This window comes from Labrus bergylta, chromosome 2, assembly GCF_963930695.1.
Source record: "Labrus bergylta chromosome 2, fLabBer1.1, whole genome shotgun sequence".
NCBI lineage: Eukaryota > Metazoa > Chordata > Actinopteri > Labriformes > Labridae > Labrus > Labrus bergylta.
Genome location: NC_089196.1, coordinates 6,463,926 through 6,491,804, shown reverse-complemented (window position 1 = coordinate 6,491,804; position 27,879 = coordinate 6,463,926). Strand labels below are relative to the sequence as shown.

Below are 27,879 nucleotides of genomic sequence, written 5' to 3'. Positions count from 1 at the left end.
TTTCATGAGCATTGCAGACCATTGCATAAAAAAGACTCCTGCACAAAGTATGTTTCACTTGAGATTGTATAAATATTTATTTCCTTTGTTTTGGCTCTGGTATATCCTCATGCATGCTAAACAGGGCGGTAAAGAAGATCTCTCTAATGTATACATGGTGTAGTCTGAAAACAGTCGGTATAAAGAGAGGACATAGTCTAGGTAGAGTTCTTTCAACAAGACAACCTGCTTGGTGTGTGTTCAGCTTAAGTGAAGAGAAAGCAGAGATATGTAAAAAAAAAAGGCAAACAACATTATGAGAATAGTCTTTCCTGTAAACCCACCTCCGCCCTCCGTTTTGTTCTTTGAGCATCAGCAGTTTAGAATAAAACAGTCTTCACAACACAGTTAAACATCTCCAGTGTTAATACTTTCTTTTTTTTTTTACATGTAGACACTCGAGGCTGTGTGTGCGTCTGTGTGTGTGGTGTGTGCAGGTCAAGTACAGTTCGTCGTGCTCGTGGGCGAGCTGAGAGGCAGAGAGAGAAAGGGATCGAGCTGGAGAGAGGAGCCACACGGAGCGGCTTTCCTGAGAGACGACAGCGAGAGGCCACGGTTAGATCCAGGGTTCCTGTTACAAACATCCACCAGGGGAGCTGAAGAATCATCCTCTGTGTGTCATTAATACAACATGTGATCTATGCTACGGGGCACCTTGACAGAGAGAGGGTGTGTACCTCCAGGTGTGTGTACAGTATTCAGCCCAGGTGAGATCAGCAGCTTTAGTAAAGGGAAAGCAGAGGACATCCATTGACAAGATTAAAGGTTAAAGGTCATATATTATCCTCCTTTTCAACAAGTTTTAAAAAAGTCTCAGTCAGAGGTCCCTAAAACATGTCTGTGAAGTTTCTTGTGAAAAAAAAACACTGATCCTGTATTTGATCATGTCTATAAACCCCTCTATTTCAGCCCTGCTCAGAACAGGCTGTTTCTGTTTCTGTAGCTTTAAATGCAAAAGAGTTGTGTCTGACCACGCCCCTTTCTGGAAGCTGATGTGGCTTGGGCTTTCTTGAACCATGCCCAATTGTTTATAGTGAGAAGGCAGACTCATGAGGCAGAACAAACACCTAGCTGTGGGAGGGGCTACTGCCCTTTGTGATGTCACAAAGGGAAAATCTCCATACAGCCTGTTTGAGCACACACTTTCTGAAAAGTGGAGCAGGCAAAAGACGGAGAGGATGGACTTTTCTCATTATTGGAGGGTTTGTAGACAGACTAGGGACACATTAGTGAAAAACATGGTAAAGTGTATTTTGTATGATACTGGACCTTTAAGTTCCTTATGCTCCTTATATCTTAGATATTTTCTATCATCATGTTGAGTTTTTGTCCTGTGATACATTTTATACCTGCATTTACAGATATTACATTTTGAGGACTTCAGGGGATTGTAACACTTACTGTACCATTGTAATGAGACTTCAGAAGTTGCTGGGATACTCTCTGCTTTCCCTTTCATTTACAAAACTTGTACATGTTCATTGAAAACTATTCTGCACAATCACAAATATAACAGATCAAATATGTTTTTAACCTGGACAGCGTTACTTTGGGAAACGTCTCGTGTCATTTCCACAAGTGTAGGAACCCTGCAAATATATCATTTACCATAAGGAAACAAACATTTGAATATTGGACACAGCACTCACAAACACACTGAGTGAGAGGTAACATCTGCTCCTGTACAACACGTCAGCAGCTATTTACAGTTTGCGTAACCATGGGGACAAGCCATGTTAGTCAGATAACGTATATATACAGGAGGGAGTCGCTCTGGTTCAGAGTTCCACGTAAAGAGGTTTCAAATTCCTTTGAAATCATTCAACTCATATCTTTATATATAATCATAGCAAGTTTGCACAAGAAACTTGTACGTAAATGCATATTGACTCTCAGGCTTCATAACACAGCATCATCAATTCATGCATAGAGGACAGATAGACCGAGAACACGATGGCTACATAACATACTGATAGAGATCACGGTGCTGCACGGAGGTCGTGATTTAAAAAAAGAAAGACACATTTCTGTTAAAAAATACTTCAATAAAATCAAAGCCTGCAGCAAATGCAGAAAGGATTTACTGATTGATAAAAGTGGATTTTCACGATCATCTGTGAGTGAACTGATAAATACTGCTATACTCAGAATATTCAAACTGTGAGTCTGGTTCCTGACAGAGTGTGAACGAAAAAAGAGGGATGAAGAAAGAAAGTAAAAAAAAAAAAAAAAAAGGAGTAATGACATTAAAAAAAGCAGAGGATGTGGCTGTAGAAGGGGAGACATTGGTCCCAGATTCAGTCGTGCTTCAAGCAGCCGTGACACTTTCTTTAAACGTCCTTCCTCCTGCTCACAGGGACCTCACACTCTTCATCGTGTCCGTTATACGGGCTGGACACCGAGCACATGATTATATGTGTACAGTGTGTGTACATTTGGTTTACACACACACAAGTCCTGCATTCAGAGTGAGAAACATCTGAGTGTCCGGGTTTTATTTGGAGAACCTCTGAAAGTAAAGGGTGGAGTCGTCAAACAGTGGGTTCTTCACTTCCATCTCCCCCGTCTGCAGAGAGACAGAGAGGGGAAAAAAAACTCTGAGGAACATTGTTATTCCTTAGGAACAATATGTTTTCTCTGCTTTGGTCTGTCTTTGTTTTAACTGTGGATAGTGAATGAACAGAACTTATGCAGGTAACTTTAAAAGTGTGCCATGTGGCTTAATGTAGATAAAACGCTTAATAAGAGATGATTGATTGGTGACAGTTTTCTGTGTTTTTGTTTTGGTGGTATGAATGAAAACTTGCAATTTGCATAATTCATTTATACATTTCTTCAAGGTGCATGACTATCTTCATTTAAAATAAAAGTATAAAGTTATCTAGAATTAGTCTATCATTACATCCTAGTTTATATATTGGAGCTGAGTTTGCTGACCTGATGATATCAACAGTTTAAGTCAATAAGAGTTCAGATGATTGCAGGTTTTACTCACTGGTGCCAGACCAGGACACTCATACACCGTGAAATCCCCTTCATCGTTCTCCTCGTCTGTGGATGCTCCTGAGTCAGGAACTTTTGGCTCGTCTCGTTGTCTGCAGAGGTCACACACACACACACACACACACAGTCATGAACTATTCAATGGATACCTCGAGATGTGAGGAGGCGGAGAGGGCAGGAAGCGAAAAGACAGTAACACGTGCTCCCCCCCCCCCAAAAAAAAGAAGAGCATGTCGGAGGATGACTCACTTCTCGAGGGAGAGCATCTGCTGCTTCTGGTGCTGGTAGTGGTACATCTGAGCACTGTGGGCCAGCTTCTTGTCCCCGGGCTGCAACACAGCGAGGGGCAGAGGGGGCGTGAGAATCTCAGAGGGTAAACATCCACATCAGGGTCACATTGTTCAGCTGACATTCACTTGAGCAGCATGTGTCCGTGCGTCACAGGCTGCTCGAGGGACACATGTTTGTCCCTCTAGGGGTCAACCAGTAAGACTTTATTTTTACACTGTAAACCAGGTATCCAGATCTCTGGTTACCTCTTGACTTCATGCTGTATTTCAATTATTCATCATCTGAATTAAATGTGCAGTTTGTAATCGTATTTGTTTCATATTTTAACAAAAAAAGGAAATATCTTATTCTTAAGGATTAAACTCTATACTCTGCATTCCTGGGTTTGTATCTCTTTAATGTAAACCACATCCAGGTAAACAGAAATAGTTTTATATTAAATGTTCTCATAATGATCTGTAGTTGGATCATCAGAGACAAGTCAGCATAACAAGTGGTAAATGATAATAATCAATATGTACACCTACTAAAAATAATCTCAGTACATGACTACAATTTTAAGAGAAATTTACATTTTGAGGAGTCAAGGTTATTGTACTGTATTCTGTATTACCCTTACATGTAATTTGCAGCTGTAATAATTTAAGTGGCCACTAGGGGGCAGCATGACCAAGCTGTGAAGACTACATGGTAACACGTAAATAAACATTCTGTGATACTTGAGTTCACACATGATCATCCAATCATGACATCCACTACTTATGACATCATTAGTTGGTAAACACTTGTTTAGGTTTTTAAACTGTGATTTTCAAAATGTCTTTGAAACATTATAGAGACTTTGTACTCACCATGTTGTCAAAGGTTTGAGGTCTCATCAGTCCGTACACCGGGTACTCCACCTTCTGAGTGAGACGCACACTTTTCTGCAATCTGAAACAAACAAACACAGTTTTTTAGACTTGGATACAGTTGATGTAAATAAAAATGGAACTGGTGTAAATGCATTTTGTCTTTGTGATTAGGTGGAAAGCACTGTGGGACATTTTAAAACTCCGACCATCACTCTGAAGAAAATGTAAAGGTCTAATATGCAACGTTTCAAACATTAAAGAGGACATATTATCCCCCTTTTCCAACTTTTCAAACAGTCCCCTGTGGTCTAAATGAAACATCTGTGCTGTGGTCAAAATATAACATGAATCAAGCAGCAGAGGAGGTTTGTGACCCTGTATAAACCAGCTCTCTCAGAATCCCACTGTGATGTCACAAGGAGAGCAAATTTGAAACCGAGCATTTTTCTCTGTGTTGTAAGACTTATGCACATAGAGAACATGCATACTCAACACAGAGTGGAATTATCTGCTTCCAGTTCTACAAGTAAATATTAACAACCAACAGAGCAGACCTGAATTTATGTTGTATGTACTTTATATAAATCTTTATGGTTGTCATAGTAACATGATTTTAACCTTTGATACCATACTTGTAAAAATCAAACAATGTCAATGACTGTTTTTGCAGAGAAGTCCTGGGAACCCAATTAAGTGTCATTTATTGTTGTTCATTTCCCAAAATCGCAGCCAAACTCCTGCACACTGTCTCAATTGCAAAAAAAACATTGACAATGTTTCTGTTGTCGTCTCTTCTTCTGTCACCTCCTCACCTCCTCTGCTCTAAATCTGATTGTCAGGAACAGAACTTTAGCGACACTTTTGAGACACCAAAAGGACTTGAGAAACGTCAGTACTTGCTAACCTGTGAATTTGAACAGACTCTCTCACAGGCTTTTGGTTTAAAGTATGACTGAATGTATTACAGAACACTTCCTTGCTTGTTTTGTTCTTTCTCTCTGATGTACGTCGCTTTGGGTAAAATTTTTCAAAGCTAAAAGAATTTTAGAATTGTGGAGATGTATCAAAATTTACTTAAAGCTTTGGTACTTTTTTCAGTATTTGTTTCATTTTAAAACATGTGGTATAAGTATAGCAAATTAAGATAACCTTAATTACATGTGAGATGTGGTTTAAGAGTTGAATTATGCATATCCTTTTCTGTTAGCATACATTGAAGGCAGCATCATTTTCCTTGTACAGAAACTCTTCCAACAAAAGCCTCGTGTTCCAGATTCTGTATTTCATTATTTAAATGTCATAAGAGAAAAAACAGTAAATCAGCACAGTTTACTGTCAAATCCTGTAAAGAGAAGAAAGATGAGTCATGCAGTCATGAGGACAGGGTTGAATTTCTCTCTCACCTGACCCAACAAGCCCCCGCGATGAGCAGAGCCATGGAACCGGCCACGATGAAGACGCTGCTCATGACTGTGAAGAAAAACATACAGGCAGTCAGCGGGAGAGAATACTTAGCAGGTTTATAGATATCAGAGGAAGACATGATCCCGGTCTGAAAGCTCTGCAGATGTGTCTGAAGCCGAGTGAAGAGCTCAAAGAAGAGCTGCGGAAAATAACCAGGAGTCAGTTTTGTTCCTCTGGTTACATCCCGCAGGATCAACAACTAACAGCATTGATAGCTGAAATGTAGCGCGGCAGAACTAATCCACAGAAACATACGAGTTCTGTTCTCTTCAACACGGCACTTGATGTGAGGTCAGTCCCAAGATTTCAGAGCATGTGGTGTCAACGCTTTTTTAAGAAAGGTTTTTTTTTTTCTTTTCAAAGCTGAACTCTTAAATGTTTTTTATTTCCACGATTGAAATGAGAACTTATCATGTTCATACCTACTGGACTGAGATGAAATTAGATCCTGGTTTTCCCCAGGATGTTTTCCCCCCCCAAAGTCTTCTCTTAATGGGAAACAATGTGTGTACTTGTGTGTCTGTGTATGACACACAGTTCCTCCATCACAGCTAAAGTCTGACCTTCAATTTCCAAATGCCAAAATCAAAAAAAGACAGAATCAAAGGAAGACAGAATCAAAGACTGCAGTTGTTTTTTCCTCCTCACACAACTTTTTCACTCAATGGTAAATGGACTTGAGCTTGTAAAACACTTTTCTGGTCTTCTGAAAACTCAAAGCACTTTTACACCTCAGGTCACACCTACACATTCACACACTGATGGAAGAGGCTGCTACGTAAAGTGACCATCAGAAGTAACTAATCCATTCATACAGTACTCATTCATGTGCCACTGATGAAGCAGTGGGACCAACTTGGGGTTAAGAGTCTCGCCCAAGGGACATGTAGGAGCTGGGGATCGAACCCCCAACCTTCCGGTTAAGAGTCGACCAACTCTACCAACTGAGCCTGAACCTCTGCTGTCCACAAATATGGGTGAACGTGTGCAAATGTTGGTGAAGTAACAGGACAGGGAAAGAGACCAGATTTAAATAATTAAATAAAAGAGACACTTACACATATTCTGACCTATTTACTGGATTATTTATCAGATTTCATATCTAATGCATGGAAACATCGGCCTGGTTATTCTCCTAAACCATTCACAAGAAGGTGTTCTCCTTATAACAGTTCAATAATTAAACAATGTCAGATTGTTGCCAGATTGGGCTACATGCAAGAAAGCAAACCCGTAGAATTGAAAAAAATGTCAATTTAGTTCATTTTGTGTGGATTTTGGAACTAGTGGTAGTTTCTAATCTCTTTGCTGATCCCTCCCCGTATGTTTGTGTATGTAGTGTGTACAGTACATGTACTCCTGCTTACTTATAGACGTCTATCTTACTACACACTTTAAACTCTGCAGGGGATTATGAAGGCTGTTATGGTCTTAGAGCACAGAGGGACTTACTGATGAAGACATGGTCGTTGGGGGGGTAAGGGACAATGATGGGGTCTCTGAGCAGAGCGGGGGTGTGGTTTGTTGGGGGTGCAGTGGGCACGCTGGTGAACGCGGCGCTCGGACTTGTAGGCAGCTGTGTGGTGGATCCGTTTCTGGCAGGATCACTTTCACTGGGCTGGTCGGATTCTGGTTTCGGAACATCCTGGACGGGTGGAACTAGATTAAGATAAGGGATGAAAAGTTATTACATGAGCAGGGATGTGGTGGTAACAACAAAAGAAGGTGTAGAGAAGGGTCTTCTTCAGTCACCTGACAGCCTGGACTCAGTTCTCTGCTCACTGATGATGGCAGAGAGGAAGTCGATCTCCTGGTCCAGCTCAGGGTAAGTAGTCACCTTCCCTGCAGAGACACAAAACAAGAATAACCCGGTCAGAATCCAGCACTGCACCTCCTTTATGCAAGAGAAAATACAAGGAGTACAAAGAAAGAAAAAAAGTCACACACCGACACACTGAGTGATCCATATTTAACTCAAATAATATGTATGTATCATTGATTATTTAAAAAACAAGTGTATTAAAAGTATAGAAGCATTGAATTGACAACCATGGTAACTAAAGTACCTTTCAGTTTAAATTATATTTTAGATTATTATATAAATTATAATATTATATTTTCAACATTTACAACCGGGCTAAACACAACTTATTTTGTGTCAATCAAAACCATTCCTAAAACAGTTTCTCCTGGACGGGGACTCTCAGAAACCACATATAAGGTCGTCCCTGTTGTTGTTGTTGTTATAGGCTGCTGAAAACACCGATCAATAAACACAGGAAGACGCTCCATGGCTTCTGGTTTTGAAAATAAAACAGGTTAATGTGCGTACCAAATATCACTCTGGGATTTTGAACAGAACCTGCTGAAAGTTTGAAGAGTTTTTAGAAACACAAAACAACAGTTTGAATGAGCCTTTAAAAATCTATATTTTAGCAGAAAGAAGCCTTTACGATTCTCAGCCCGTCAATAAAGTTGGAGGAGATCAAGAGAAGGAAAAATGCAGGAGATGGAGGACAACATTAGAGTCCGAGTCATCCTGATCATTTTAGATTTGATCCATAGTTTGGTTTCCTGATATGCATCTCAGTCAGTAGCATTTTTAGTTTGATTGTCGATGCATGATAAAGATCCACAACTCCCATTTTTTACACACAGTTTCTCTTTAAAGTCCAAATATAAGTTACAACGCTCATCAGGGTCATTTTTTCAGACTTATAAACTCTCATTCAGAGCGACAGAGGACTGAAAACAAATGATCTAACAGGAAGTGCTGTCTATCAGAGAGGAAGAAGAACACACAAGAAACCCACTGAGGAGTGAACTGAAGGCCGTATTTCAAGAAGAGAAACCAGGTCAACGGAAACGGGACTTAACAAAACAACTGGCACAAGTTGAATTAGTTGCTAAATTTACCGTTACAGAGGGAGGGGACGGGGAGCAGAGTAAAATAGGACAGAGAGGATTTAATAAATGCGTATCAAATCTATCTGTTAGGGGTTCAAAATAGATCATTTTTAGATTTTTTGGGCTTAATTAAACAGGTTAAGAAGAGAGAGGCGGGATATATACGTAAAGCGAGTGAGCTCAAATATGCAACAAAAAAAACAAGAAACAACCCACACTACTACCAATACTGTGAAAGACACACACCACTTATGTAACATAGAAGTCAACTTCCTCCTCCAACAAAATACAAGTTTTACGTTTCTTTTCCTAGAAAACAAAAACCATAGACTGTAAATGTTATGAGACGAAAGCCTGAGTGACGTCACCCATCTGTTACATCAGGGGGCTCCGGAGGCTCAACATCAGCCGCCATGTTGGAAAACCTGTCTCAGCCTAACTTTCAGTCAACCGAACGACAGGCTGAGAGCCGGATATGAGGAAGTCATTGTTTATTTTTGTTTTTTTAAAAGATTTATTTTTGGGCTTTTTGTGCCTTTAATGGCGAGATAGGACAGTGGATAGAGTCGGAAATCAGGGAGAGAGAGTGGGGAACGACATGCGGGAAAGAAGCCACAGGTGGGACGTGAACCCGGGCCGCCCGCCTGAGACTACAGCCTCAATACATGGGGCGCGCGCACCATCCACTGCGCCACCAGCGCCCCAAGGAAGGCATTGTTTTTTTGATTGCCCTGCACCTACCTGATGTATGTATAACCCCGCAGGTCAAACCTCAAGATGCAAAATATTTTACCACCATAGTCTCACAGAAAATAATTCTAAGCCAGGTCTCATTTAATATTTACAAACATATGTTTTCTTTTTATTCTTAAATTAAAATGTTTAATTTTAACTCTCCTTAAAAGGCATCAGATCAAAATTCAGAACTCTTTTTCTTTCAGGCAGGTAAAAGCTATGTGAGTGGTTTAATTAAGGAGAAAACACCGTCCTCGTGGCACAATAAAGGACTGCAGTCATGATTTTTTATGCCTGTCCATGTCCCCTCCACCTGCTGTGATCCTGCTGCACTGCAGAGCAACACCATGCTGCCCGGGAGGTCGTAACACAAATGTGTGGGAGGAAGTCCCAATGACGCAGTGTGTGTGTGTGTGTGTGTGTGTGTGTGTGTGTGTGTGTGTGTGTGTGTGTGTGTGTGTGTGTGTGTGTGTGTGTGTGTGTGTGTGTGTGTGTGTGTGTGTGTGTGTGTGTGTAGAGCTGATCTTTGAAGTGCAGAGGGGTGAATATGTCCGTTCCTGTGTGTAAACGAGTGGATGCGTGTGTAAATGTGTCAGATACTGTTTATCTGTGTGTGTTTTTATTCATCATAGTACTATTTAGAGTGAGTGGGCGAGAAGATGCGTGTTTGTGTGTGTGTTGTGTGTGTGTTGTGTGTGTGTTATGTGTGTGTTATGTGTGTGGGCGGTTGGCTCTGTGCTCTGCTGTCAGGCCCGGCTGCTCAGAGTGTGGGCTGATGGCAGCGAAAAAGAAAAGAGGAGACGATGTGGTTGGTGGAGCGGGTTGTCTTCAGAATCATGAATGTAAGGCGTCACTATGGCAACAGAGAGTGGAGAGAGAGAGAGAGAGAGAGAGAGAGAGAGAGAGAGAGAGGACAAGGAGAAGATGAAGAAAGCCTGGACATGGTTTGTATGAAGCCTCACGGGCTGCGACAGAGCATCAGAGAGCCGTGATGTGAGTGAAATAAGAGATGTTTACAGCATGGAGATGGAGTCCTGACTCACTCTGGCACCAGATGAATCCAGATTTGATGCTCTGCTGAGGATGTGGGCCAGTGGGACGCTGAAAGTGTGACTCATGTAAGTGGGTAATAATCTTTTAGATTTCAGGGAATTTTAGAGCTGAATCCACCAAATGACAGTCCTGATATTTAACTTACTAAACCTTTCCATCAAAATATTCAACCCTAACAGGCTCCATCAGGATACATTTGATGTGAAGAAACAACCTTGATGGATGTAAGAAAGCGGAACAGACGATTGTTTGCTGGAAATACGTCTGTAAATCATTTTTGGGGAAATAAACCTGCAGTGCCTGTGCCTTGTTTTTTTTTTCTCCCCCTTTTGTTATACATGGGCTATATTTGTCCCGAATGTTTTTTTGAAATCACTCTGACCATGGGCACCGTTAGCCTGGCGGTTGTGTTGCAGAGGCTATGGTCCTCATCGCAGCCGTGCTGGGTTCATATCCAGCCTCGGCCCTTTGCTGCATGTTATCCCCCAACTCTCTCTTTCCCACATTTACTCTCTCTCTCTTTGGCTGTCCTATTGAAATAAAGGCAAAAAGGCCCCCAAAATAACTTAAAAAATAAATAAATAAATCATCTTTTCAGAAAGCAGCCTTCTGTAAATGTTGCAGTCAAAATCTGTGCAAAATCACGCTTCTTATCTTACGAGAAAGTTTAGAAATATCAGTAATAATTTTCATCTTTTTCTCTTAAATCTTCCACTGCGTTAAATCTTTTATTTGAAAAGACAGTATAGAATCAGTCAACTAAAATGTTTGTCCATTTCATAGTGAAGCCAAATGGATAACGACGTGCAGTATTTCCACATGTTTCAGATTGTAGTTTTAATTCATTATTAACTGTCCACTCAATAATTCTGTCAATTAGATGGGATTTTTTTTTTTTTTAAACAAAAAAACAATAGATCATTTTAACATTCTCGTCCTTTAATTCAATTTCACTTTCTGCTAGTCCTGTTTTTTTGATTGTTACACTAAACCTTACCAGAAACCAGTTGGTCATTTTGGGGCTGTTTGGTTCTAGTTTCAGATCGCTGTGCTGTCTTACATTCTGGATGTTCTCACTTTAATGACATACGTAAGTCACCAGAGACAACTTGAAACTCATGTAATGGTCAGTCTCCTACATAACTTAGTTTTTTTTACTTCAAGGGTATTTTAGTGGAACATGTCTGGTTAGTTTCCCTGTAGTCTTAGAAACCTGTCAGAGAGAAACACAATGTGACAGGACAACGAGAAACCAGAGGAACAACGACAGCATGACTGTGTTCAATCACTGTGGGTCAGTCAGTCAGACAGTCAGTCAGACAGTCAGTCAGACAGACGGGCAAGTCAGTCAGTCAGTCAGTCAGTCAGTCAGTCAGTCAGTCAGTCAGTCAGTCAGTCAGTCAGTCAGACGGGCAAGTCAGTCAGTCAATCAGTCAGTCAGTCAGTCAGACAGACGGGCAAGTCAGTCAGTCAATCAGTCAGTCAGTCAGTCAGACAGACAGACGGGCAAGTCAGTCAGACAGTCAGTCAGTCAGTCAATCAGTCAGCCAGTCAGACAGTCAATCAGTCAGTCAGTCAGACAGACAGACGGGCAAGTCAGTCAGACAGTCAGTCAGTCAGTCAGTCAATCAGTCAGTCAGTCAGACAGATGGGCAAGTCAGTCAGTCAGTCAGCCAGTCAGTCAGACGGGCAAGTCAGTCAGTCAATCAGTCAATCAGTCAGTCAGTCAGACAGTCAGACGGGCAAGTCAGTCAGTCAGTCAGTCAGTCAGTCAGACAGACAGTCAGTCAGTCAATCAGTCAGTCAGTCAGTCAGACAGACAGTCAGTCAGTCAATCAGTCAGTCAGTCAGACAGACGGGCAAGTCAGTCAGTCAGTCAGCCAGTCAGTCAGTCAGACAGACGGGCAAGTCAGTCAGTCAGTCAGTCAGCCAGTCAGTCAGTCAGACGAGTCAGTCATTCAGTCAGTCAATCAGTCAGTCAGACGAGTCAGTCATTCAGTCAGTCAATCAGTCAGTCAGACGAGTCAGTCATTCAGTCAGCCAGTCAGATAGACAGACAGACAGACAGACAGACAGTCAGTCAGTCAGTCAGTCAGTCAGTCAGTCAGTCAGACGGGCAAGTCAGTCAGTCAGTCAGTCAGTCAGTCAGTCGAGTCAGTCAGTCAGCAAGTCAGAGAGACAGATAATTAGTCAGTCAGATAGACAGACAGTCAGTCAGTAAGTCAGAGAGACAGATAATCAGTCAGTCAGATAGACAGACTCTATAAAACACATCTGGAGTGTTAACAGTACATCACACGGTCTGTGATTGGCTGGCACATAGTGAAGCTGCCTCATACTCTTTTCTGCTTGCCAGTTTGTTCTTTTCCACTCATGATGATGATTCTGTACATCCTGTGAGTACATCCACCACCTTTCACCAGATAGTGAAAGTCTCCCGCCGTGAGGTGCATACGTGAACAGGCAAGTCAGGAAGGTCTTAGGGGCTGTCGGTCCTGACATCGGTTCTAGACATTTTCAGCAGTGCACGTGTGATAAAGTCTTCAGACAGAATGAAATAGACAAACACCGACTGACAAAGATGTGGTAAAGCTTTATCTCTTCTAACCACAGTAATTCTGTCTTCTTATTGGAGACTTTGATGCTGCGTCTTCTCTGGTTTTTAGACGCAGGGGCACAGCGGCGTCACATCCTACATTCATTAACTCATTCTCACTCTTCTACATCAGTGGAGGAGCCGACACGGCAGCAGATCATTAGGAGATCATTATCTCTGAGACACACTGCTGACCGGGGGCTGGAGCTCCAGTTACACCCACTGGGAGACTCTGAAGTCGACCTTTCCTGACGAACATGACTTATGTGTGGATGAAGAACAGAGGGGCAGAAAAACGGATCATTTAGAGTCGATCTGAGAGAGGAATAACTCCTCACATGTAACTTCAAGCATTCTGCTCATTCTGTTCATTTTGGGGTTGTGTGTTTTTTTGGTCCTATTGTCATATTTAAATAAAGTTTTTTTTTTAGCTACTGACTTCCTTCAACATTTAATCAGCAGGACTGAACGGGGGAAATTAGATTCTTAACTCGTCAAACCAGATACACATACATACATATTTTAAGTTTAGTTATAGAACTAAGTTGTTCCATTCACAATAATAACAATAATTTAAAGTTTAAAAAGGTATTTCCCCCGTAAATCCAAAGAAAACCAAAGGACTTGTCTCGGATTGTATAAACAACACACCCAGGACAGCTTGTTTGTACCCCTACCATCTCGGAAAAGGTGTTGCATCATTAAAACCTGGACTAACAAACTGTGAGGAACAGCTTCTTTCCCCGAGCTGTAGCCTCGGGCCGGATTTCAGCTCGATCGAAAGTCGTTTGTTGTGCAGGGTGCAGGAGGGTACGTGTGCCAATGACGGTTCGATCAGCTGCTCCTGATTGGTCGAATGAACTTCGGGCATGTTTGAGATTTTGGTTTTAACGACTGCATTCTCTCGGACAGTCAATGCAGAGCCATGATCCGATTCACAAACTTCAGGGCTTTTTTTATTGTCCGAGTACGCCTGCAGGCAGCGTCTGAAATCACCATGGCAACAGCAGGTATGATGTGTCTCCCCCTCCCATCATCGAGGATATGAACGAGAGAAAAAATATCTGCAGACCTCCAACTGACAGGGAATATTTGGTTAGCTTGCTAGTTAGCTTGTATTTGTTGGAGATGCTGTGTGTGTGTGTGTGTGTGTGTGTGTGTGTGTGTGTGTGTGTGTGTGAGAGAGCGACAGAGGGAGAGTACAGTGACATTTTCTACTTGTGATATTTATGATTGAGCCAAAAAAAAAAAAAAAATTGCAATGATTATTCTGAAATGTTATAAACATTGTTAATCAAAGCGTCCTCCCTTACCTTTGACAGCTTTAACAGAATGCGCGACGAGCCTCCTCTTCACCACACAGCGCCCATGGGAGTTCTCCACCAGAGGATGGAGGCAGGGTCCGCAGTGCGAGCTGCCCAGCTGACAGAAGTGTCGTCCTGCTCGGGCACAGTCCAGACTCCGAGGACACAGGTGAGAACCTGCAGAGACAGACACAACGCACTCTTTATTTTTATTAAATGTTTGAATATCTCATTTTTTTTACATCGATACTTATATGCTCACAATATCATTACATGTAAATTAACACCAATAGTTAACACCAACTCTCCAGGTGAAGAGGACCATTGGCTGAGGTTGTCAGATACTTTCTATAATGAGGTAACTCAAAGTGTCCTAACATTAGTGTTGTCAGGATTGAAACAAACAAATGATGATTTTCTTTCGGTGCAAGGAGAAAAACTTTTTGAAATGAGACACACTATTTAATTTTAATAGTGTAAACCTTTCACATTTCACAAACAAACAAATCAAGAATGCAAATAGGCAACAAAAGATACGAAGATTCAGTTAATATGGAGTTAAGCCAAGAGGACAAAAGAGGCAAAGAGTGCAGCAGGGAAGAAGATTGGAAAAAAAAGAGTAAAAGCATTAACAAGCAGAAGAATATATAGAAATAAACAAACAAACAAAATAAAGAAATAAAGGAAAAAAAACAAAGCAATTAGAAAAATATTAAGAACAGATAAGATCAGATAAAAAAGCAAAAAGCATCGGAAGTAATACACGCAGGTTTAATAAAAAAAAAAGATAGGAAATAAATGACAAGGCAAATAAACATTAACCTCTCGTACTTATGACCTCACATTTTAATTCAATGTCTTCAAGTCTTCTCAGTTATAAATGAGAATACCATGGGGTCGAGTTTTTCCTCCATTTCACCCTTTCACTCCTCTCAGTGAGAAACACAGCGCTGCTGCATGTTCTTCACCACAGGGAGTATCTGTTGCACTTGTTGTTTTGTTGTGACGCTGCAGCCTTTTCTCTTTTTCACAGTACTTTCTAATTTTAGAAAAAGTCTGTCTGAGTGAAAACCAGGCGGCAGATCTGAATAAATCCGCAGAGCCTCTTCAGTGCTGTTTGGTGGGGGGTGGGGGGGTAATTAGTCCCAGCCATCAATATTAACCCCTTTAGCTTCACCGTCAGAGTCGCTGCGGTCTCTGCTACAGGGAACGCAGACGCTGGTTGCTAGGACGACTGCCATAGCAACTGAGGGAGGTGTGACATCATCACAGGGGGTGAGTCATCACATGGATGCAAAAGTCAAGGATGGATGGTTTGTCTCAGGCTGCAGTGTCAAGCTGAAAATGCAGCGACGACAAATGCAAAATGTAAACGGTCGTCAGTGAAATCAGGACATTTGGAGTAACATTTAGTGCACATCTCCTATGAAGTCACATGAATTGTGGTATCAAAATGTTACTTTTTGCACAATGAAACAAGCCTTTCTGACACGTTTCTCTCTTTAACACATAACTGTGGAAGCACACTGACCCATGCTTACACTATTATCAACACCACTCTGTAGCAGCTATCAAAGTGTTCACCTCATTCACACACACAATGGTCTGTCCTTGGAGACTAAAACAGCTGAGGCTAATCTATGCAAAGCTTTGCAACTGTCTGCTGGAGAGCAGAAAGCAGGGGAACAAAAGGCGCTCCTGTTGCTCTCAGACACATTGCCCAGAACTGAATTCAAAGACAGAAAGAAAGTAGCTGTAAATAGAGTTCACACTTTGTGGTTATTAGTCTGAGAACACATTGGAAACATATTTCCATATCATCCAAGAAAAAGTACAAATCTTTAAAGGATTCCCATGCTTCTAAAAGCAACAACATGCAAGATTTTGCAAAATTTCTCAGGCAGCAATCAAATCGAGACATAGACCAAGGAGTTAATCCTTCATTATTTTATTTCTTTATTTAACCAGGAAAGAAAATTCATTGAGATTCAAAATCTCTTCTTCAAGAGTGTCCCGGCCGAGACAGGCAGCAGCACAATTAACAGAGTTCAACACAAAAAAAACGAGCAGCCAAACATTCAAATATATAAAATACATCATACGCCATTAAAAGACACAAATATTTGTCAAAATCCTCCACGGACACATCAGGGAGAACATCTACAGCCAGATGCCAGATTTACAGCCCTTCAAATCATTTAACATGCTCTTAAAATCATCCAATGAGAGAAGTTTGTTAAGTTTCAGGCCTTTTTTTAATTTGTTCCAAGTAAAGGGAGCAGAAAACTCAAACGCCTTTTTCATAAATTCAGTTCTGACTTTTGGTCAAAGGTCCTGGGATCTAAGGTTTTAAGTCCCTGTACTCGTCTGACTGATGAAGGTCAGAAGGTATGAACTTTAGACAACAGTTTTCTTTTTAGTTGTTTTCCTTTCACTGAAGCATGTGTTCAGAAGACAAGCCTGAGGCGAAGATGTTATTTGAAGAAAAGAGGAGAATTTTCTTACTTTTACAGATTAAAGTCTTATACTCCTTAATAATGGAGACACAAAAAGTCACAAAAGTCTTGGAAGTGTTTCAGTCCAAAAAACAGTCAACTATGTGTGTGTGTGTGTGTGTGTGTGTGTGTGTGTGTGTGTGTGTGTGTGTGTGTGTGTGTGTGTACCTGCTGCATCCGACAATGAGCTGAAAAAAAAAAAAAACTCTCGGGTGAATTCAGAACTGTTTCACATTCAAATAAGACTGACTGCAGAGCGGCCTTATAGAAGCAGTTTGAAAAGTGTCTTATGTCAGTGTTTCTCCTCTCTGAGCACCAGTGACATCCCCTCAGTGTCAAATCCTCCTTCTTGTTAAATCACAGTTTCCTAGCAACCTCCTTCCCTGTTTGATCAACGTTCATGTTCATTCTCTCTTTCATCTACGTCTTACTACTGCACTGAATGTCCTGTCCTTAAATGTACTCAGTATATCTTTTTAAGGCCAACATTGCGCATAAAAGTTCACGGCTGGGCTCATATTTAACAAGACGTGTTTCAACCAAGCAGAATGTTGGAGAGCTATGACTCAAAACCTTGGATTTAAACACATCTACATGCGATCATTTTGTTAGAAAGGTTCTTTTGAGATCCTAAAGCTTAAGTAATCAATGTTCTTTGCAAATAAAATTCAGGAGTAAGTAAAACGACTTGAACTGTATTTTATTTCAGAATCAAATACCACCATCCTTTTGAATGTAAAAGGCCTGGTATGTTTGCGAGGCTGCAGTCCTCAAAGTGGGTGGCCCGGGTTCGACTCTGGCCTGTGGCTCCTTTCCCGCATTGCATTTTCCTCTTACTCTAACACTGATTTCTATCTACTGTCCTGTCTCTCAAATAAAGACATACAAAGCCTCATAATAAATGCTTAAAAAAGACAAAACATGCTCTGCATACTTTGTATCACGTAACATAGATCACTAATTTTAAAGCCTTCACTCATCATTGTTTGCTGTAAATGCATGTTGGACGGTTCTCTTTGTCCACATGTAGACTTTCACATTGTTCTATTCTTATTTAGTCTTTTTTTTGGGTCAGAAGAGATGTTTTTCATTTTTAACCATCAGTCCCAGGAACTTTTCTGATTGTCTGCTGCAAAGGTCAGAAGTGGGAAAAAGGTTGTTAAGTCTGCTGCTCTCTTTATTAAGACAGATGAAAGACCTGGCACTTAATGAGCTTCTCTGATTGGATGATTTAAGAGGATGTTAAATGACTTGGAAGCAGACACGTCTGGCTGTTGTGCAAGACATCTGTTGGGCAATCGTGACAAATATTTGTTATTTCATGTCTTTGAGGTTTTCCTGGTTAAATAAAGATCAAATTTTGACAAAAATGAAATAAAATGAATAATTTGTCTCTGTTGAAGTAAAAAAAAACTGAAATCTTAACACAAATGTTGGTTTGACAGCATGTTTTTTGTAAAAAAAAAAAAAAAAGTGTCAAAACACAAATCAATTTAGCTTAAATTCTTACGTGTATCTGAAAGGGTTAAAGACAGTAATGCTGTTATGAAGATTGGCTGAAGTGAATACTTGGTTGGTTACCAAACACTTTATTTTGAAGGGTACAGGCCAAATTTTGTCGAGTACTGATAAAAAAAATCATAGACTGTATGAAACATGGACGTTGATTCAGTCACACATTGGTGTTTTTAGTGAGACGTTTTGAAGCTGAACGATGGCAGACACCATGTTAGGAACGTTGACTCTTCCTAACTTTCCATCAATCGATTAACAGACGAAGAGGTGGCGCTAAGGGGGACCTTAAGCATACTGACAAACAATTACAACACGCCCACCTGTCTGTCTAATCAGCCACTCTTATCCTTAATGTAATCATAATAGAAGAGTTGCAAAAAAAATCCAACCCCTCCAAGAAAGAGAAATGATCTATATACACCAAGTAAGTTTGTTTATGATCTTAAAATTGATCTTTAATTTAAATTCACAGTCGTGATAACTTGAGAGTATAGTAGAAAAATACTGAGACCCACTATGATTCAGGATACATCAAAATCATTTTTTTGCTCAGAAATGTTGCCATGATGAATTGATCCTGCTCATTTTCAGAGGCAGAGGGAAAAGTCTTCTGAGCATGTGCAGAGTAATTGCATCACTTGTTCGTTTCTTATTGGAGGAATTAAGAGTGTTACAATCGCTCCCGGTCTCCCCTAGTGTTTAAATTTCTAGAAAAACAACGATACTGATAAGTGTGGATTTGTTTTTTGACATCATGAATCACTTGATGTTTTAACGACGGTGGTTCCAGTAATGCTTAGAGAAGAGTCAGCTCACCTGAAGAAGATCTAACTCACTAACACCAGGTGTCAAAGAGTCACAAGCAGAGACACGATAATTATACGAGATATTCTAATTATACTGCTTTCTATTCCTGATTCACAGCGGTGAAAAGAAGAAGCTCCATCATCTGAGGCTTGGCGTCGAGGTTCACAGAAAGGGCTCTTAAAATAGAAGCTAGGATACGATTCAAGGGAAGAAATAGAAACCTTGTTAAAGCATGTCAGAGCACTTTGATCAACGATCATCAGCAGACCCTATCTGAGTCACTCGTCATCTTCATGACGGCCCGCTGAGTGTCAGTGGAAGCAGATGATGATGTGCATTATAATGAATCATCATTGTACACGGTGGCCTATAACCATACAGTTTAGCATCAGTGTCTCATTTCAAAGCACTCGTCTTGCATTCTCTCCAGACAAACTGACCCGTGTGGAGTCTCTGTCAGTGTCTCATCTGAGGGGTAGAGATACTCAGCAGAATGAAAATCACATTCACTGAGACAGAAATGTGTGTTCTTACAGCTGTGTACTTTATGTGTAGTCCATGCGAGGAAGTGAAAGCTTGGTACTGAACCAAGCTGACTGAGTTCAGAGCAGCTAGGGGGCCGGCTGACCCCACAGAAGGAGAGAAGAGACGAGACACATGCAAAGTGAAAGGTTTATTCACGCCCCAGTCTCTCACTGCTCAGTTTGTGAAGGCTGGGACTATAGGGCTGCATCCATTACAGATGGTGATGGTCCGACTGCAGTCTGAGAAATAGTCATGGTTTGAAGATTATCACGATTATTATGCATACATTAATTCCACAACATTACTAATGTTCAAAATCATGAGAACATTCTCTAGCAAGAGTAAAACAATTTTAGTGTTTTACATTGACGCCCTTTAAAATAGAAGTAACATTGTCATCAAAGAAAACATTATAAATGAATGAAGATCAACAAAAAGTGAAAAAGGAAAATAAACAGGAACATGTTACCTCTTTAAATAAGATGCAGCATCTCAATGATTGAAACTTAACCCTTAGATGCTCAAGTGATTGGACCCTACACACTTCCATCAGGGTGCACTCACACTAGGCCCAGTTATCCCCCCCCCCCCTCCCCATTCCTCCGCTGGCCTGCACTCACACTGCTCCAGGACTAACTGGGTCTGAGCACAGTTACCTCTTGTAAATAACGTCGTAATACAACACATAAATAGTTTTACATGATCATGGAGCATGCTTAGTTTACGAGACAGGCGGACTTAAAATTAAAAAAAAAAAAAAAAAAAAGTTAAAAGAGACGAGCGGTAGAGTCCGAGTCCGCACATCAGAGAACAACACACAGAGCATGACAGCTACTTTACTGGCTTTGAGTCATTTTAGTCAGGTAGAGACAGAACACTTCGGGATTTCTCAATAATGGAGGGCTGTCCACGTTGTGTACCCATGCATGAACTGTACCGTGCCAAAGGACACCTCTTCCAAGCTTGCCAGGTCCAAGTAAGTGTACAGACAGAATTGTATGTAGACTTGTCGCAAGAGTGTGTCTTATAAAATCAGACAAATACACTGGCTAAGATTTGAGTTTTTTCAGGGTATAATTCGGTTACCAGATTAATTTCAGGGTTTGTGTTTGTAGCAGAACAATAATACCAAACTTGGCAACCTAACTCTTCATTAAGAAGATTTTTTATTTGTATGTAGAAGAATAATAAACTGATATTCTGAAATTCAGTGGTTTTTACACAGGGTCTTCTCCAAGTATGAATAAACTGAGGAGTAATTAATAGTCATGTCAGGAAATCCTCGTGCATGGGATCTGTAAGTGAATTAGCTGTATTAAATCTTTGAGGGACCTCCACTGAGCCAATACAACTAATGCAACTGCTGCAGAAATATACAGACTGAGAGACATAAACCATCTGAGCCTCCATGTTCAAAATGTGCAATCAGCAAACACCCTGATTGTCTAGAAAGAAAAAGATACTCACAACTTTATCTTCTTTAAATGTGAATTTCTATGTTTTCTTTATGATAAGTCGTAACAGATTACACTCATAAACATTTCATTCTGCTATTAGTGAAAGAGGCCTTTATAGCAGAGCAGCAGCAGCAGCACAGAACATCCTTTAAAAAAAAAAAAGCCGAGCAAGCAGCATCACTGGCCCCCCCAACACAGACCCTAATCAGGTTATGTGTGGTGTATTAGCCTGAGTGGAAGCCTGGTTTTAGCTCATCAGGGACCGCAGCCAAGCCTGAGGCCCAAAACTCCACCTCACAAACCCTCGGCTCAGCTGAATGAGCAGGAGCTTCACAAAGCCTGACCAACGAACAAAGATTTATCTTTGGAGACTTTCCCGCTGGTCATCTGGATGAGAACTCACAAGCTCTAATTTCTTCATAAAAAGCTGAGATACCAGGTTATTTCTGAACAATACCCTGTGAACATTGACATCACTTATGTAACCCTCTCTTATAGAAACATTTTCTCCACGGAGACGGTTGCCATAGAGCTCCATTGTTGTACACAAAAAAAAAAGAATCAATGAAACCAGCTTTTGCTCTCGGTTTCATGTTTCATTATCGATATTATCACCATTACCTGCACATTATTTTCACCCAATACCACATACTATTAGAAATACTCACTAGAGATTAATCCACAGCAGAAAGTAGTCCCACACTAAAAAAAAGCTTCTTCATCACAAAACTGAATGGGAGCACATCTCCAGTCTCTGCTGGTTTCTCTTTGTGCTTTAAGCTCATGTGGTGGAGCATCAAACCAGCAGGTCTATGACATGCAAGTTTAACGCCACATGTCTGGCACGGCACATTATGATCATCTTTTTCGTCAAAGTATTCGCAGACATCACTTCTCTCACGGCTGACATGGTGCATGTAACTGAGTTCAACTATTAGAAATAAACAACAACTGTGCAAGTGCAGGAGGAATGAAACAATGCTGAAATAAAGACATTAACAGGAGTCACCACACTCTAGATCAGTGGTTCTCAACTGGTGGGTCGGGACCCAAAAGTTGTTCCCGGAGCTGTTTTCAGTGGGTCGCGTTGTGTGGGGTCGCGAGTGTGTGCCATGGAAGAAAAATGGTGTCAAAAAGTCAATGAAGAGTTTTTTTAAACATGTTTGTTTTGTTCTGTTTCTTTCTTCTGTCACATGTTTTGTTATGCTGAGGTCCAAACTGCAAAAGTTTCATTAAATTAATCCGATTGGTTGAAAAACAACATGGGGGGGTGGGGCAAAAGGTAGCGAAGGAGATCATATTGGACACCAATACAGGGATGGAGGCACTTTGAAATCCCATCATTCAAGTTGTCTCACACTCTCTCTCGCTTCAGAGAGAAAGGCAGAGAACATGACCACAAGAGAGAGAGAGAGAGAGAGAGAGAGAGAGAGAGAGAGAGAGAGAGAGAGAGAGTATACATGGAGAGGGAGGAGCCAGAGAGAAGCGAGGGGTTAATGCCAGGAATCAAAGTTAAACAACCCACTCTCATAGATTATTTATCAACAGGCGAATGAGCAGGCTAGTCTGTGGTTGGTCCTTATGTTTCCAACAGAGTGAGATTCCCTTTGCGGTAGTTTCTGAACACAGTTGTTAATTTTATCAAACTGAAGAAGAGAGCTTGTTAAAAATAGCAGTCAAACCGCTCGCTATCCTGCCTCACGCTGAGAGAGCAGTGAGTGAAGACATGATCTGGGTATCTGAAAATAACAACAAACCAGAGTATATCTCTGGGGAAAAGACAAAAACTATACGACTCCTGCGCTGTCTAATGATCCAAGAAACATAAAATAAACAATGAAAGCTGACAAGCCAGACAAAGGGAGTCTAGTTTACCTGCTGTTTAGTACCAGAATATAAAAACAATAAAACTAGAGTTTCTCTCACAGAGGAAAAGCTTCGGTCTAGACTTCTGAGATGGTCTCAGTATCATAAACTACACAGAGAGACAGATCATTTCTACCTGTTTTGGTTTGGCCAGTGGGGGGGCTAAGGTGACACCTAGCAAGACAGCTAGCAGCTAGCATCACTTTAACCTTAATATAAATGAAAACAGGTCATTGTATACAAATACAGCCGGTACACTTGTCATGAAAAGAGAAATGAGCTAGAAAGACCAAAACTGTTTTTGTACCAGGCTGTAAACATGTTTCTTTCTGCTGACACTTTAACATGGGGCTCTATGGGGATTGACTCACAGAAGGAGGCAGCCTCTAGTGGAGACACGAGGAAATGCAGCTTTTTGAACTTCCACATTGGCTTCATTTAACAACACTCACATGAAATAGGACCTGCACTTTGCTTTCCACTATACATCCTGACTTTAGAAGCTTGAAATTAAATAATTAGTAATTATGCTATTTTGATTAAGAAGCTATTTTACTTCCATTCAGTTCTGGCTCTGTTAGTTTTTTGTTGTGTTTAATTTAGGACTGTCACACATAACCAGGATGAATCCCCCTTCTTCTCTCTGTTTTAGTGAGTCATACAGAAGTGTCACATCATAGTCCAACTACAGACTATTCACTTTACTGTGGTGCAGACAAAGAAAAGTGTGTGCGTGTGCGTGTGTGTGTGTGTGTGTCTGGAAAATAATGTGACACCTCAGTTCTGCTGTTTCCCCTCTGAAAAAAAGAGTGTCTGAGAATAAACTGTGACGTTGTTGGTGATGGAGGACTCTTCAGACTCACAGCAGGAATGTGTTTGTGAGGACAAGCAGACCACAGCTGACACCTCAGCAGAGATAAACGAGGTAAAGACTCTGACACGCGTCCTCTCCCATCCATTCATTCCCCTGACTCTGAATCGGAGTCTGGTTTTTTTTCCCACCTCTCTGTCTCATGTGATTTCTGAACGCGCTCTCTGACAGATGCCCACGTCACCACGAGGAGAAGCCTGAAGCTATTATCTGTATTTGTAATATTTCTGTCCTTAAATATCAGTCTACAACACCCATCATCTGAGGACAAGTCGGCTGTGATATAAACAAAGGATGAAGATTTGTCTCAAAAAAAAAGTCAGAGCAGACTGAATGAAGAAAACGTTTCCTCAAATCAGATCTCAGTAATCTCTCTTTAAACAATCTTAAAATGTGCCTGTCACGTAAACTCCACTGTTAAGATAATGATTACTTATATATTCTAGAGCTAAAATTATTCTTTTATTTCATTATTAGAAAAAAACTATCCCAAAAAAACATCAGTTTGAAGAGATCACCATGTGTTTGCTTCTGAAAACTGTTACAGATGTTTTTTCCAGCTTCATGATTTTGCAGACAAATCTTTTTGTTTGCTTATTGAGGCAATCTTTTCATCTTGATAATTAAGATAACAGTAATTGCAGTCTTGGATTATTGGGTCATTTTTTATTGGATAAACTGATAAATAATTGAATACTAAAACATGAATCATGTTTTAGAAGAGGAAAAAGCTTTCCTACCAAAATTGTTTTTTGTGTTTAAATCCAGAACTATTGAGGATCAGAGGTGTCATGATGATAAAACATTGAAAGCCAATAACTTATCATTTGAGCTTTAAAACCAAGCAGCATGACATTTCTGAAAGATCTGATCAGTGAAGATCAGAACAAGTCAGTAAAAACAAGACCTTCAAGATGTTTCACTCAACATATCGGCGCAGAATAAACATATTTTCACTTCGGTATTAGTTCCTCTGAGTTTGTTACAGTTAAAGGACAATTATTTTAAACATTGTCTGTCCTTTTCCAAATATAGAAACCTCATTTTATCAGGGCTTTAATTATTTTTGTTTTATGAATCATATATATTTCTCAAAAATAACCATCTACCATTTTAGTAAAATAGGCTACAGATGTTTTGGTGATAACTGTTCCTTTCATTAGTTTTAATGTTTCGGTCACCAAAGTGGAGAAAGTAATTTCTATAGCCTAAAACACTTTGTGGTATGTTTATTGGTGGTTAAATAATTCAAGCTGCTGACAAATGTGACTGCTGTAAAGCCTACATTTATGATATTTATAGTCCACTTAGACTTAGTCACAGGACATGAGATACAGCACAACAATAAGGCATGAGAAGGTCATTTTCCAACAATGTGCTGACTGCCACAGAAGTAAAGCCTCTGATATACTGCACTGTAAGAAGTCATCAACAACACTGAATACATGGAGGTCATTTTAGCGTTTTCACCAAACACAGGAAACAGAAAAAAACAAAGCGGTGGTCACTACAGAGGACCAACATCACAATAAACACACAGACACACACCACCAGCCTCTGTGTGTGTGTGTGTGTGTGTGTGTGTGTGTGTGTGTGTGTGTGTGTGTTTGTGTTTGTGTGTGTGTGTGTGTGTGTGTCAGCAGCAGCAGCAGCTCTCACCTGTCAGGCAGGTGCTCAGCGCCCACAGGGCCGCAAACAACGCAGCCTGGCCGAGCAGCGGGGCCCTCATCCTGGGCACAGAGACGGACACCGACCGAGGAAGCAGGATGAGGAAGAGGAGGAGGAGGCGAGGGGGAGTCGGTGCTGATCATTCCCCCATCCCTTGGTGTCCGAGGAGGAGGTAGAGGACTCAGAAAAAGACGGAATGAAACAGGAAAAAAACAATCCCCGGGTCGGTTCAGGAGCTGCTGTTTGCAGGAGCAGAGAGAAGCCGGAGCCCCGCTGTGTTTCTGCCGCAGACTGTCTTCTCTCCACCGACTACCTGCGACATGGATGTTCGCCGATCACTGGCTGCTGGCTCTCTCTGACTGTGGTGTCTTCTGCTGAGCTGTGGCAGAGGCACGTACGATCGAGACGTCAGCACGCTGTGCTGCCTTCAGGTGCCGCACACACCCACCGACTAAAAATGAGTCACCGCTGTGTAGTAAAGGGGACTGATTCACAGAGTAAACCCTCACAGACCGCCTGCCTACATGCAGAAATTACATTTTTTTATTTTTTTATGAAGTTACAGTATGGGCAGGATGCAATCTAGAAGGAATGCATCGATCCCTCTGTTTGTTATTCTCTGTCCATTGTCAATAGAAATAAATAATAAATCAATAAAATCTACCCATGCAGCACAGATGAGATGGAATGTGCAAATGGTTCAATAGGCTATTTGAAGAAGGTTGCGTCATGGTGCAAATATTAGTTTAGAGGACGGCAGGTTAAAGACAGATGTTATCATTTCAGCAGGCACCACTCCTGAATAGACAACTTCAGATTTCAAAAGTCGAGACAACTGAATGTAGAAAAATATATCTTTATCTATTTCAATGTCATTTTATGGAAATATTTGATTCTTTTATTTAATAAAACATCTCTTCAAACCTGCTCAGGTGACAAGCTGATTGTACTTTTTCATCACAGGGTCAAATACTATTTAAATATATTTTCTACAGATGTAAAAAAAAGTTTTTTTATACATTCATTTATATCACTTGAAACTACCCTTCTTATTGCCACCAGGTATTGAGGTATTGCGTGTGCACAATATATATTCTAGGAGTCACTAGAAAGTAGTGTGAGAACCTTCTTGTGCCATGTAAAACTTTTTTTTTTTTTTTTTTTTTCCTGCCCATGATTTCTTTGGGTCTATGTACATCCTTCACTTTGCAGGAAAAAAATGTTATACCGGAAAAATAATCGCTGTGAAAACTGTGTAACTGAAACACGAAGTGTTGATATTTTATTGTAGTTTCAAAAAAAGCTGTGAATAAAAAGTACAAAATTGACCACACGTGGATTATGCTTTAGCGCCCTCTAGTGGCAGAAAAGTAAAGTGCATAATGTGAGTCAAGACTGATGCACAGCCTGCATGAAGCACTTTCAGAAATCCTAACCACATTTCCAAGTTTTAATTTCTGATCTCATTAATTTGAACGGTTTTTGTTTCATATCATCCGAGTGATTATTTCTCTATTTTACTCTACATGCTTGCCCTTTGACCTCCTAATTTATGAATGTATTATTTTTCCCCACTACTCTATATCCTTCTCTGATGACATTATTTGTCTACCTTTGACAATTGTTCTCCCTTAATGTGCTTTGTAAAGGTTCAAATAAATACATGAATGAATGAATATACATCCTTTCAAAACATAAACAGTGCGAGCACATGTTTAATGCACATGTAATGGCTTCCATTCTATTTAGTTGTGCAAGAAAACAGTAATGCAGATCACATCATAACCTCATGAACTGGTGCAACTTTGTGAAATAGAAGGAATGAGGAGAAATCCTCGATTGTTTTAAAACCCTAATGTTTACCTGAAAGAATTCAGGGGTCTCAAACAGAGAATCATACTAAAAGTTAACGTGCGCCCAAACAATTCAGATTTATAAAACCGTTTGTAAGCACACCTGGGTAAAAAAATCCCTTTATAAATCACAATCCACCTGGAAACATGCATACATAGATCAGCCCCCTTATTCCATCAGGTTTGTTTTTATAGATCACAGACTTTGCGTGGGAAATGGCGTACACCAGTTTTAGGCACCGTTTTGTGCGTACTCAACAGTTATAAATGAGACGCCAGCCAGTGTAAAAATACTGGGCAAATATTTTTGGATTAAAGGAAAACTAATCCTTCAAGTTTGGAACAACCGGACGTCTTATTTGAATTAAAACCACATTTGGATTGCCTAATCCTATCTGATTACATCCTTTGTTTCTTTTGAACAACCTGATATCAACATTTGAATCTATCCGACAGCTTCACTCTGTTAGATCACTTTTCAAGAACCGGGCCTGGATATTCAGTTTCATGTCTTATTAGATGAAGCAATCAGAGTAAACTTCTGAAGTCTGCTCATTCAGTATAAGCTCAATGTAA

General features: G+C 40.5%; 1 protein-coding gene across 1 annotated transcript; it reads right to left on the bottom strand.

Annotated features, from left to right (window-relative positions):
* Positions 1 to 52: 52 nt before the first annotated feature.
* Positions 53 to 25,900, bottom strand: npdc1b (neural proliferation, differentiation and control, 1b). The gene is made up of 9 exons (XM_020641117.3): positions 25,442 to 25,900; positions 14,256 to 14,423; positions 7,404 to 7,493; positions 7,104 to 7,310; positions 5,591 to 5,657; positions 4,185 to 4,266; positions 3,292 to 3,371; positions 3,035 to 3,134; positions 53 to 2,605 (listed from the first exon to the last, which is right to left on the bottom strand). The coding sequence occupies exons 1-9, from the start codon at positions 25,509 to 25,511 to the stop codon at positions 2,534 to 2,536; spliced, it is 936 nt and encodes a 311-aa protein (XP_020496773.2). The 5' UTR covers positions 25,512 to 25,900; the 3' UTR covers positions 53 to 2,533.
* Between the last annotated feature and the right edge of the window lie 1,979 nt (positions 25,901 to 27,879).